Below are 13,404 nucleotides of genomic sequence, written 5' to 3'. Positions count from 1 at the left end.
AATGATCTCATGATTCTGTGACCTGACCGGTGTGTCCCAGCCTGCTCTTAGCAAAAACAAGACAACATTTTGAGGGTCCTGAAGCCAAAAATAGCTGCAGCCTGGGATAGTACTAGAAGGATTATCAGACACACTTTCTTTCTTCTTACCTTGCCCTAGCCCCTCACAGTCACTGCTTAAGAACAATAAAATGGCCCAAATTGACCCCTGGTCTGATGTGGCACTGCCAATCTCATTTGAGGTGGTGTGTACACAGCTGCCAGCACAAGGGCAGGGACAAACACTGCTCTGCACTATTCAGTGAGTCAGTTTTGGATTGCAATGGGAATACCATTAATGGCACAGATGGCAAATTGTGTAGAAAACAGTTTGCTTCTCTAGCTGGGATCTTTCCCAGGCACTGTATTTATGGAAAACAGTGGCAGCAATGACAAGGTGGGACTGCAGTTTCTCCAATGAATGCTTTAGCTGCTGCCCTTGCACCTAATTCTTAGCAGGACAGATGTATTTAATTTATATATTAATCTTTATTAAACTGCTTCAGAGAGCAAACAAAGATGCAACACAATACAACTCTTTGTAAATTAATTCCAAATTTAAAGCAAACAAGGAATTGTACCACCATTTCACAGGAATGACGCACAATGTTGTGTGGTTGGGATGAGTGCTGGAGATGCTCTGGGCACTGCCAGGTGTTTTGCACAGCTGGCTCCTGGTATGTCTGACACACTGGCAAAGCAGGGAGAAGATCATGCCCCAGGGGGTGGAAGAAGCTATGGTTGACCTCCAACCTTCATTTTCCAGGTGCTCATAGATCACAGATCAAGTGTCATAGATCAAACAGTGGCTCCTTACAGTGCAGAGGACTTCAAGGCATGATGGAGGTAAGCCAAGCATGCAGAAGCCCAGGCAGAACCTTGCCTGAGGTAGATCTGAGTGGTGTCAGGAAGCAGTTGGTGATTTGGGAAAAAGATCCAGTGCATGTTGTCCAGCTGCTCTTCATGACAAGGCAGAGGTGCTGACCAGCCCTCAGGGCCCATCATATCCCTGCAGCCTCTGGAGCAGCTGCTTGGACCCCTTCTGTCCTACTCAGCAGTGAGTTCTCTGGAAAACATTGCACAGTGGTGGAGACCAGTGCAGCAGGGGAAGGCATGGAGCAGATCCTGGAGGCAGATCCTGCTGCAGCAGAAGAGAGATGGCAGTTTTGAAATCCCAGCTGAAAATCAAAGCTGGAAGCACTCTGTGCTCTCAGCTGGCTTTGAGGCTCAGTGTCCCAATAGCAAAGTTAGCATCAGGAGATGGGACAGGAGCCACTGCATGTTCCTGTGGTGTTCCCCTCTACCAGCTCCACCAACACAATCATCAAGCAGTGGGCCAGGAGGCTGGCATGGGTGCAGTCCCTCAGGCAGCATGTGACATGATGGGGGCCTCTTGGAAGAAGGGATGAAACCATGAGGATAAAGAAGAAGGGATGGGAGACTTGGTTTAAGGTTTCCTAGTACGAGCTTTCCTTAGCTTGGCATTTCCTTATTTAACAGTGTGTCCCAGTGCTGCCAGGTATTGCCTCATTCAGTAAACCTGGGGTTGACGACAGTGGTGGTGGCACTCTTGAAGAGGGGATTATCAGCCTGGAGGGAGAGAAGAGAGAGGCCTGTGTTGGGCTTTCCAGCAGAGCACTACCCATCCCACCCATCCCAATGCCAACAGCACCGACAGCATTGGAAGAAGGATATTTAGGCTGTAGGATATTATCCATAGGATATTTAGGCCCCTAAATGGCAAAATCCAGCTGGGCTGAAAAACGAGCAGTGGGGAGGGCTCAGGTCTACATGGAAAGGATGTCCCCTCCTACTGTCCCCTCCCCAGTGGATCTGGGCACCCCAGAACACCCCAGTGGCACGGGTGGGCCCTCTTACATCATTCCACTTGGCTTTGGTCTTCTCCTTCTCAAAGCGGCGGTATTCCCGGCGGTCAAGCAGCTCCATCAGGAACCGCCAGATGACCAGGACCAGAACGCCAATGAGGAGCACGCCGGCGATGGTGCCGCCCACGATCAGTGGGATGTTGGGAGGCTGTGGGCACTCTGTGGGACAGACAGACAGACAGATGGTGTCACGCTGCAGCCCCTGGTGAGGCAGCCTGCTGGCAGCCCGCCTGTGGCAGGGCAGGAGGAGCGGGGATGGGATACCTCTCTCAGGATCGACGATGATGGTGTATATCTCCTCTCCATCCTCCTGGACCATATGGAAGGACATCCAGCAGTTCTGGGAATCCTTTTCCCTGCATTTCCTACCATTTGTGCTCACGTCTTTTGAGTTTGTAGGCAGATGGATGTTGGCACAGGCCTGGGAGCAGTTCTTCTCAAAGGGGCCGCTGCCGAAGAACTTGCACTCCACGCAGGAGCTGCAAAACAAGCAGCTGCAGCTCACATCTGCAGGGGCAGAGACCCTCTCACCTGGATTTGGGCATTTTGGGCCCTGCCTGTGCATCCCTGGGATACTGGGGATCCCCGCTGCCCCCGTGCCCATCACTCACATGTATCTGCCACAGGGAGAAGGGCAGCCTGGGCACTCCTGGCAGAAGGGGGGCTGGTACCCCCCCCTGCACTGGCAGCGGTTGCAGAGGCAGGTCCCACGGAGGCTGCACACATTTCTGTGGGCATTGAGGCAGTTCTGCGTGGATTGCTGGCACTGGCAGGCGCTGCCCTCATAGCCAGGCTGGCACTTGCACGCCCCACAGTCGCATTGCCCACGTGCTGCAGAGGAAGAGATCTTTCAGATCCTGCAGACAGCCAGGCCACCCACCCTGCGCTCACGACACCAGAGTCCATTTGAGGACCTCAAGGAGGTCCTACAGGCTGGTGTGGTGGGACCCAGCAGCCCCAAACCCTCCCACTGGGGTTATGGCACGAAAAGGCCGCATCTCCCTGGGCACTGAACTCCTGTGAGCAGTGGAGAAGCTGTCCCTGGTGCATCACCTGGGCCGCCGCAGAGGGAGCCGTTGAAGAACTCGCAGTTCATGTTGTCACACTGGCAGAAGGTGCCGTAGATGTACTTGCCAGGCACGTCGCTGGTGTGGCACACGCACTGCCCGCACACGCAGTCCCCCTGCCCCGAGCAGGGCACCGAGCTGTTGTCCCTGCGGCAGCTGCTCTCCAGCTCCTTGCTGCTCCTCCCTTTGGTGTCGCACTCGCAGTTCTTCCCTGTGTACCTCGAGTTGCAGCTGCCGCCAGAGGAGGGGAGCAAGCTTGGGTCAGTGATGTGCCATGCACAGGGCCCAGACCTCTCTTTTGCTACCCCTGTAGCAAATCTGGGACAGCCTCACCAAAAAGCAATGACAGCACGTTGGTGCTAACGCCATGCTGGAGCAGGGAGCAAACCTCAGAAATGTTGCTTTTCCACCAGTCATATTCACAACACCAAATAAATTATTCTTACATTTATAATTTCTGAGCCCTTGCCAAGGAGATGTGAGTATTTCCTGAGGAAACCCAGTCTTTTCCTCTCCTTGTCACTGAGAGGCCATGAAGCAATAATTACGCTCAAAGACCTGTGAGAGCTGCGGCCAAGAAATGGGATTTTGAGAGATTTCTACAGATATCTGTGTCTGCTCAGTGGGTGGACTGGTGGATGATTTGATACTGGGATGGATGGGTGGATCATTGGATAGATTGAGGCCCTTAGGAAAACAGCATAACCTCCACCAAGAGAAGAGTCAGCTCATTGTGCCCCTGCCTCTGTGTACACAGGGGACAGTTCCAAGGGGAATGCACAAATTCACCTCTCTGAACAAAAAAAAATTGTGCAAATCTACAGAGCTCAGCTCTGGTTCGTCCCAACATCCCTCTCCCAGCAATTCCCCAGCTCTGGCAGCATTTGAACTCGTGTTTTGGGTGGACAGCACATACCTGCAGATGCCACATTCGATGCTGCCTTGCCCATTGCAAGCACCTGTGTCAGGCTTGTCATTGCAGTGGCAGTCACAGTTGCTGGACACGTGGACAGTGAGGGTGTCTGTGAAGCCCAGGGGCCGGATGGCAAAGGAATAGTTTGGAATGCACGCCTTGGCTGTGACCTTCACTTTGAAGGTGACCTAGAAAGGGCAGAGTAGGACAGGGGAGGGCCAGATGTCCAGCTGTCAGAGTGTGGTTTTGGCCCTAGGCTGAGGACATGCACATCCAGAACATCGGAGGATGTCCCACATCCCATAGCATTTTGGACACTCTTGGCATTAAATTAATACAAACAAAAAGCCTGGAAGAGCAACCAGGGTTCCTGTCACTAAACAGGATGGGCAACAGAAGCTGTGCAAGATTCTGTTCCTGGTACAGGAGAGCATACCTCTTCATTGATCTTGACATTGTCGCATTTGCCTCTTGCTTCATCCACGGAGTCCTTGTCATTTTTGCATTTGGAGTCATATTTGACATCCAGAGTGTCCAGCAAGGTGGAATGGTCCAAGATGATCCGCGAGGAGAGGTTCTTTGGAAAAATGGTGGAGAAAGTGCCATCAGTCCAAAAGCAGACTGAACCAAGAGGGTATGGGGTTGCAGGTCAGGAAAAAGAGCCAGAGAGCACCACAGGTCAGGATCTCAGCTGCCTGGAGTGGTTCTGGAAATGCAGGTGATGTCATTGGAGAGGTGGAACTCCAGCACATACATTGTAGGCCACTTGGATGAGCTCAATGATGTTGCTGGAGTCCTGGTTCAGCTCTCCCACTGCCGACTTTGGGATCATCTCACTGAGTTTCTGTAATGGAGAGCAAAGAGGTGAGCACTTCCTACCACATGACTGCAGAGCAGGAGACAGACACAGCTGTGTCCGTCCTCCTGGGAAGGGGATGGAGGCACCTGGACCATCTGACATATTCTCACCTTGTAAACATCCACCACCCTACTGGTGACAGCAAAAATGGGCTGAATGTTGTTTTCGGCAAGTTTCTGGACCAGCTGGCCAACAGATGGGTAGTCCTGGATGGGGAGAGGGATATCACACTCAGCACAACCTCCCCCACCAGCAGAAGAGGGTGGGGGACCGCACCACACACTTTGGGTGTGGCAGCACAACTTGTGGTGATTGAGGGGATGTTTTGGTCTCTGCAACAGGCTGTTTTACATAACGTTGTGTTTTCTGCCTGGAGGAGGGAGATGGGGGCTGCTGGATATGCTGAACAGCCCCCAGGTACTTACAAACTCGTTGCTCTTTTTGTACATGTTGTCCTCCAAGTGGCACTTGCCATCGTTGGGGGTCAGGATGCCCGCAAGCTTGCCATCCCCAGCAAAGTGGAATCCGTCATCAGTAGCAAACACCAGCAAGCGGGTCACGTTGCGCCAGCCAATCTGGTCCTGCAAGTGGCACACAGAGTGGGCCCTGTCCCTGAGCAAGGCTGGCAGGACAGTGCCAGTGGGCACCCTTTCCATACTCTTGTGTGAGCCACAGTGTGGGGCAGGGGGCCCAAGGAAGGTGGGTTAAGGGAGATCAGGGTTAGGAGGCTCTGGGGTAAGATGCTCTCTGGAGTGACCTGCCTTGCTGCTGGATCAGAATTCAGGCAGGATGAGCTTCCAGAGCCCACTGGGGAGGGGGAAAGCAGCCCTCTCCAGGGTGTGTGTGGGCAGCAGCGCTCCTGCCTGAGCACAGCTGCTGGCAGAGGGCAGGACTCACCCCGCACACCGCCGCCTGCATCATGGCATCCAGCCCTCCCTCTGGGGCATCCAGGTTCCCTGAGATGAACTGCTTGCCCACTTCACTCTCAAACTGCTGGGCGTTGTCCGTCAGCGACAGGATGTGCTTGAAGGCGAAGGGAGGCTGGCACTTGGTGCTCTTATTGGGGCAGGGGTTCTTCAGCTTCTCGGGGTGCGTGTTCACGAACGGCAGCACTGTCTTGTCCACAAAGGAGCCAAACCCTAGGGCAGCCAGACCAGAGTTTTAGGGACAGGGCACAGGGCAATCTGCTGGCCCCAGTGTACATGCCCATGTCCCTTGCCCTGCAGAGGACAACCTGCTGTCCACTCCCCGCATCCCCCTCCAGCCCTGCGGCTCCTCCCAAACAGATGTGCCAGGCTGAAGACAGGCTCACCTGTCACAGACACGTTTTACGAAAAATCCTTTCCTTAAAATTTTTTCTCCTGAGAAGCTGAGAAGCCTCGCAAACAAAATGTAACCAATGATTATCTGCTGCTGTGGAATGCAACAGGTGGATTGTGATTGGTCTCATGTGGTTGTTTCTAATTAATGGCCAATCACATTCCAGCTGTCCAGACTGTCTCGGTCAGTCACAAGCCTTTGTTATAATTCTTCTTCTATTCTTAGCTAACCTTCTGATGAAACCCTTTCTTCTATTCTTTTGGTATAATTTTTGTACAGTTTTAATACAATATATGTCATAAAATAATAAATCAAGCCTTCTGAAACATGGAGTGAACATTCTCATCTCTTCCATCACCCTGGGAGCCCTGCGAACCCCACCCCACTCACCAATGCGCCGAGAAGGGGTGGTGCTCTCCAGCGCCCTGAGCAGCTCCCCTCCCAGCTTCTTCACGTTCTCCAGGTCATCCAGCATGGAGTAGGAGAGGTCCATGAGGTAGTAGAGATCAATGGGATACCCCATGGCACGGCGAAACTTCACCTCAAACACAGCAGGCTGGCCTGAGGGACAGGGATGGCTGGATCAGCTCATGTTTTGTGCCAGCTTGTGCCATCACCCACCCCTCCTCTCTCTTGGAAGAAAAGGGGTGGAAACGCAGGCTGCAAAATGCTGCTGTGTCTTGGGTGACTCTGGGGATGAGTGGAAGGGCTGGCAAGCCACAAGAAGAAAGGAGCTAGGAACACCAGGCAGAGCATACCTATCCTCAGCTTCAGGTGCACCTCCTGCGGAGTCAGCTGTGTTTCACTGCTTAAGGGCTTGTTCTGTGTTTTTCTGATCTCACTGACTGGAAACTCAATCTCACTGGCTGGGCACCCCCTCTGCTTCAGCTGCTCAATGGTGTCACAGCGGATGGAGTCGGCCTCGCCAGCTTTGGTGAAATTCTGTGTGTGACAACACCAGCAGGAAAACAGAAATCAGAGGAGCAGGGGGTGAACAGGCACCTCACAAGATTTACCTGGCCCCCAAACCAGGTCTCCAGAGCATTGATGGAGAAAAGAAAACCTTTGATGGGTATTGATGGAGAAAGGTCATGGCTGTTGGATCCCTCCTGGCCCCATCCTCCATTCAGGACATGAAACTCTCCCACAATGAAGTCAGGCAGAGCCAGGCAGGCAGGGTGACTGTCCTGATGCCTCTTAGCTGACTGCTGAGGGGTGACAACCAGACAGTCTACATGGACCTACCAGCTTCTTGCACCAGGCACAGCCAGGACCAGACTGAATGCAGTCCTTGCACGTCCCCACCTTCATCTTGGAGCACTCCATGGCAAAAGCTGGAAAGGCAAGAAGACAGAGTTGGTGTGGGGGCAGCTGGGGGTGTTCAGACACCAACACCAGGCATCCATGCTGGCCTGAGCCTGCCCTGCCTCTCAAACCAATGCTGGGGGCTCTGCAAGGGCCCTCAGCTGCCTTGCTGTCCTTCAGCTGAGCTGGCTGGTGTTGTTAACTCCAGATCCCAGGAAATGGAAGGACATGGCCTTTGCACACCTCTCAGTGCTGTGTTCCCCCTGCTGTTGGGCAGCATTTTGGATCCCCCCACTCTTTCACTGCCCATGAAAGGTGCTGGGAGGAAGCAGGTCGGGCTCACCTGTTGTCACCAGCAGCAGCACCCAGGTCACTGCTGGCAGCTGGAGGCAGCAGCCACGAGGCATTTTCTGCAGGACAAAAAGCATCCTTGAGACCACCTGGGATGTGCCCCAGGGATGGGGCAGACACAGTTTCTCTCTGGGCAACCTGTGTTGAGATCACATTCATTAACACTGTCACGTGTCACACCTCTCCCCAGCAGAGCAAACCCTGACCGTGCAATGGCCTTGCAACATGGAACATGGGGAAGTCAGAAAAGAGGAATTTGTTAAAAGAAGAAAAAGGAATAAAAAAGTAAAAGGAACAACAGACATTGCATTTTATAGCAATACTAGACACAGTGTCTGGAAACCAGGTCATCAGTTTCAAAATAGCTCTGATAGCTGCCCTGAGTAAGACAAGAACCACTCCTTGGCTCCTGCCATCGCCCCTTCCTGTCAGCTCACCAAATAAACAGATCAGAGAGATGTGGAAATGAGAACACAAGAGAAACCGTCAGAACACACTGAGGCAGGTTGTACATGAGGGCTGCTCAGATCCCCTTCTGAGGCATCAGGGTGTGCTGTCTTAGCTCATCAGCCTCTCCAGGACACCACCCCAGCTGAGGATGACACTGGTCAGCCTTGAAAGGATGTCTGGTCTCCTCCCAAGGGCAGAGAGAAAGTCTAGGTAGGTCAGAGGGTGATGTTTGCACAGTGAGGTTTGGTGCCCAGCTGTGCTATAGATTTTGAGATCTGGCAGGACCCTAAGGGTGGTGGCCATCACTGATTATGGCTGGGGCCATCTGGAAGCCCACCCTGCCCTGGATCCAGTCCCTGGCAGAGCTCCACAGCCAACAAGAGGCACTGCTGAGGTCACCCAGCCAAACCCTGAGGGTGACGTGGCCTGGGAGTTCACTGTGCCACATCTGCACAAGACCATCCTGTGGTGGGTGGCCAGAGCCCTTCTGGACAAAGAGCTCTGCAAGTTGCTCTCCACCACCACAGTCCCCCAGGGTAAGATTTTAAGGGCATAATTTATTGTCACGGCTGCCATGTCCCTGTCTGTGTGTCACGCATGCCCCCTGCTTAGCTGGCCCAACACATCCCTGTCACCTCCAGATCTTGCCTGCAGAGTTTGAGCTTGCAGGAAAGAAAAGTGGGTCCTGCCTTTGTTACCTGTAGAACTCAGTGACTGACACCCCAAATGTGCCTAATTAGGCTCCGATTCTGCTACAAACCAGAAGTTCCCTCACATGCTGAGAGGAGCAAACCCATGGACTCAATGAGCTCCTGCTTTTCCACCTGCCCAGTGTTTCCAAGCATTCAATTCCTGCTGCCATGCCAGAGGGTGCAGTGGTGATGGGATAGGGCTCTGTGAGCTCCTCATTCTTGCTGGAGGTTAGAGTTTCCTGCTCACAGGCTCATCTTGTAAAATAGAGCAACCCTAAAACTGGGTTAAAAAAAGCTCCCAAGCTCCAGAAATACTCTCAACACACTCCCAGTGCTAGCTGCTATAAAGTGTTGTGAAGTAGGGTTCATGTTGTGAGCTGCATTTGGATGCCTTTTTCACCCCCACAGTGGCTTCTTGCTTTTGTCACAAGAGTGTGAAGCATATCCTTACACTTGGAGAGGGCAACAACAGGAAGTTCAACAGTTCTTCTCTTCTGCCACGGAGGGAAATTACTCTGTGGTGTGTGGGCAGGCGAGCACAGGGCTTTGAAAGAGAACAAATGGGGCTTCTGCCTTTGTCTGCCTCCTTACAGCCTTCAGAGGAGGCCAAAGCAGGTTTTCAGCCTGACTCTACACGAGCAGGGTGCTGACATGGGCCTCAGCAGCATTTCCTCCAACCCCCTTGATGATCCCTTCAGCTCATCCCAGACTCGCAGTCGCCACCAGCCCCTCGTCTCCTGTATGTGCTCTGCCTGTGAAGTTCCTTTTTTCTCCTTGTTTCCCACAAATTCAGGCAAGCAGAGGGGTGCACACAGCCCATCCTCCAGCCCTCGTGTGAAGGAGCAGAACTGCAGAACTTCACAACCACTTTCATCCCGTGTTGGGGAGTGGGGCACCAAGATGGAGCAACCCAGCTAAGGGCAGGACACATTGCCACCAGGCTCTGCTTCCTGGCCACGGCTGCATGGTGGCATCACTGGACAAAGCTGCACCTCAGGAGCAGGGTCCTTCTTGGCCCTGAGCTCTGATCTCCTCACCACATGCCTAGGGTGGCTCGGGATCAAGCCTGTTCCTCAGCAAGAGCCTTCTGCAGAAGCCACCAGGATATTCCACCTTCTGCCTTAGGGCAAGATGCCCCCCAGGGCTCTGTGTGCCAGAAGATGTTAGGGTGGCCTCAGGGAAGGTGCACAGGTTAAATGCTGGGTGCTGTCCTTGCTGCCCTGCCCGTGGGCAGGGTGCAGAGCTGGGGCACTCTGGCACTCAGGACGTGCTGGGGGCTGCTGTGTTGGGATGGAGCTGGCTGCTGTGCTGCACGGAGGAGCAAGCTGGGAGTTATAAATAAGGCTGAAGGGGAAGTGTTGATGCCAGCAGTGATCCTGTTGTCATAAATAAAACAAGTGCTCAGCAGCAGAGATGAGTCTTGAAGTCTGTTAGCCACAAGTTCCCATCAGGGCTTTGCTAAGCATCTGTTTTCCCACAAAAAGGGAGGACATGCACTCATGCCCAGTATCCTAGGGGGATTCATGTGGTGTTTGCACCATCCACCTGTAATAGGGAAGTTCCACTAGTGCCAGAGCCCATGGGTGCTTCCTCCACACTGCCAAGCATCCCTGGTCACCATCATGCTGTGACAGAGATGCCAGGTATTGATTGCACCCAGCAGAGCTGCTCCTTCCCACCCCTGGGCAGCTCCAGACCCCAAGCACAGAAGGGAAATGAGCAGAGTGGGATATGGTGAGGATGGGAGAGTGGATGTCACTTGTCTGAGGCTGATTTTTCTCTCTCTCAGTTGTGTGATGCAGATAGATCCCACCCAGGTGGTCACAGACAGGTCTTTCCCAGTCCATGCAGAATATCACACTCAGTGTGTGTATATATGTCTTTTTATACATATTTCGTATGGGTAAATTTCAGGGAAAATATAAAAATAAATATATAAAAACTTATTTTAAATAGGTAAAGAATAAATATAATCTATTATTATATAATAATAATAATAGGTAAAGAATAAATATAATTTATTATAAATATAATAAATAAAAAGTATATATAAGTAGATATATCTATATCTATATCTGTATCTATATCTATATCTATCTATCTATCTATCTATCTATATCTATCTATATCTATATCTATTCCCATGTCCTGTTATAGGAAATATGAATATATTTTATATGTATTTCCTTCCAGCAGCCTCCAGTGCCTGCAGAGGACAGATCTGTGGGGTGAGCTCTCTCCCATGAGCACCAAATCCCTGCCTGGTCTGTGGCATCCCTTGGCTCTGAGCACCAAGGTCCCTGGGTGCCCCTGGGAGCCTTGCCCAGCCCTGGGAGGAAGGCAAGGAGGGGATTTGTGCTGCTGGGTCTGCCAGGGTCGGGGTCCTGCTCGGGTGGGAAGGGGCTGCCTGCCCTGGGGACACCACAGCCTCCAGCCTGCTGAAATCACACAGCAGCAGCGGCAGCAGAAAGCGCGAAACCGCTGTGAAGCAGGATGTGACAGCTAGGACAGCAAAATGCACCATTTAGAGATTTCCTACAGCTTGTTGCAGCGCCCGGGCTGGCCACAGGATATGATGTTAACACATGTGGTCCCCTCTTTGCTCCTCACCTGCCAGGAGCCTGGGAATTGTTGCTGTGACACTGGGAAAAGCATCAAAACCAGGGAGCAGGCCGCCTTCCCTGACACCTGGCATGGGCCCTGCATTCCATCTGCATCCAGGAGCCTCTGAGGTGTTGGGAAGGACCTGCCCTCCCCAGGCTGACATGCCTGCCCAGGCTCACATGCCTGCAGAGCACACAGAGATGGAGGAGAAGAGCGAGGGTCCCACTGCCTGTCCCAGCCATTCCCCCAGGCTCACAGGGGTGCAGGGACACCGGCGAAGCTCTGTGCACAGGCACTCCAGGCCGGGACACTGTGCTGAGCTCTCCCGGCAGCCATCCATGCCATGCTGCCTCTTTCCCACGGCAACAGCAGCTGGCAGGGGTGGAGATCCCCTTAGGAAGAGGGAGGTGACAGGAAGGTGGCAGCCCCAGCCCTGGTGCTCCAGGTGAGCACCCAGCCCGTGCCACCCTGCCCAGTGCCATGTGTCAGGCCGTGGGAAGGGCACACTGCACCCTCTCTGAGCCCATGGACTGCTGAGGAAAGGGAGTTTTGGAGGTCTGGCATCCTCCTCACCATAACCACCTGCATTTCCAGGCTCAGTGCTACCTCCAAAGGCAAAATGGTACAGACCAGGCGAGCTGCCTTTGCAAAGGCTGCACAGACTGACCTGCCTCAGGCAGGGGTGCCATGCCAAGCTCCCTGAAGCTCCCTGAACTCAAGTGGCTGAAGGTTAGATCAGGAATAATAAAAATATGCCATTGAAACACCAGAACTACAAACCCCCTTTGTTGCCTACCTGCCTCCCCCCAAGAGAGGAGGAACAGAAGCATAAAAATGGAGATGCTGTACTTGCCTGGCCTCCAGCCCTCGTCTCTGTTCCGTTCTTGGGCTGGGATGAGGATGGTCTCAGCTTCTCAATTTCGGCTGGGAAACGTAGCTGGGCATCAGGAGCTCTGTGACATACGCCAATCTTTCCTTCCTACTTCTGCCTTGCAGTAGCAAGGGGAAGAGGAAGTCAAGAGTGGTGCCTGTGGGAGGGGGTGTTTCCCGAACACCCCAGCCAGCCCCAGTCAACCTGGCCAAACCCACGGCAGCCTGCCCTGTGGGACTGGGACTGGTCTGCCTGGGACACACAGGGCTTGCAGCATGTAGGAGAGGCACCCACCCAAAACCTCACGAGAACTTTTCACCTTTCACAGCCCTGCTGGGGACCAGCGCTGACCTCAGGGGGCAAACGGAGCTGGGAGTAGGGGCAGCCACTTCATGTGGGAGCTACTGGCAGCCCTTGGGTGTGGAGAAGATGGGGAGCTCCTCTCAGACTGTGGGTTGGGCTCTGAAATGTATGTGAGGCCCCCTTACATGACAGGAGGATGCAGGCGCCGTCCTCTGACAAAGCTCAGGGCTGTGTGGGGAATTTTTTTTAAGCAGCCTTTTAGAGTTTTTGTGCCAGTTTTAATAACTCCTCCCAGCAGCAGCATTTCCCTGAGCAGAGAGGAACCAGCTCCTGGCACTTTTCTCTTAACCTCTTCAAAGCACGATGGTAAAAAAAAAAAAAAGGAAGTAATTTAGAAAACATACAGGATTGTAGAGTTTTTTAAAAACTAATTAACGTGAGTCTTTATTAATAGTTTTGTAGGTTCTCCTTCCAAGCAAGCTGATGTTGAATCACCATTTTGCATTATCATGGAATCCCAGAAGAGTTTGTGTTGGAAAGGACATGACAGGCCATGTTGTTCCAATTCTCTGCCATGGTAAGGGCAACCTGAGGCATTATAAAACCCTGATGCTGTTCACCTGCTGCTGTGTTACAGTTATGGGTTTATTTTTGCAGCAAGAAGAGAGATTGCAGTGCCAGCAGAAAATTTCCCAGCCTGGATGGATGCTCTGTGGATTGGTGCTTTTATTAAAGAAGCCATCAC

General features: G+C 52.7%; 1 protein-coding gene and 1 long non-coding RNA gene across 3 annotated transcripts; one reads left to right on the top strand and one right to left on the bottom strand.

Annotated features, from left to right (window-relative positions):
* Window positions 1-507: 507 nt before the first annotated feature.
* ITGB2 (integrin subunit beta 2) lies at window positions 508-12,693 on the bottom strand. Of its 2 annotated transcripts, XM_063162565.1 has the most exons (17): window positions 12,676-12,693; window positions 12,339-12,470; window positions 7,732-7,877; window positions 7,329-7,417; window positions 6,842-7,025; window positions 6,474-6,644; window positions 5,661-5,902; window positions 5,189-5,344; window positions 4,874-4,969; window positions 4,659-4,748; window positions 4,341-4,481; window positions 3,908-4,092; window positions 2,978-3,222; window positions 2,536-2,755; window positions 2,189-2,403; window positions 1,917-2,083; window positions 508-1,628 (listed from the first exon to the last, which is right to left on the bottom strand). In XM_063162565.1, the coding sequence occupies exons 3-17, from the start codon at window positions 7,814-7,816 to the stop codon at window positions 1,566-1,568; spliced, it is 2,349 nt and encodes a 782-aa protein (XP_063018635.1). In that variant the 5' UTR covers window positions 7,817-7,877; window positions 12,339-12,470; window positions 12,676-12,693; the 3' UTR covers window positions 508-1,565. The 2 variants fall into 2 exon arrangements, with proteins under 2 accessions (XP_063018635.1, XP_063018636.1); XM_063162566.1 differs by lacking the exon at window positions 12,676-12,693 and having other exon boundaries at window positions 7,732-7,798.
* Window positions 803-6,409, top strand: LOC134421518 (uncharacterized). Its single transcript, XR_010028612.1, has 2 exons — window positions 803-884; window positions 1,954-6,409. It is a non-coding gene; the product is annotated as an uncharacterized LOC134421518 (long non-coding RNA).
* Window positions 12,694-13,404: the final 711 nt, after the last annotated feature.

Source organism: Melospiza melodia, chromosome 8 (assembly GCF_035770615.1).
Source record: "Melospiza melodia melodia isolate bMelMel2 chromosome 8, bMelMel2.pri, whole genome shotgun sequence".
NCBI lineage: Eukaryota > Metazoa > Chordata > Aves > Passeriformes > Passerellidae > Melospiza > Melospiza melodia.
Note: the sequence above shows the minus strand (reverse complement) of the source record. Positions and strands in the feature narration are given on the sequence as shown.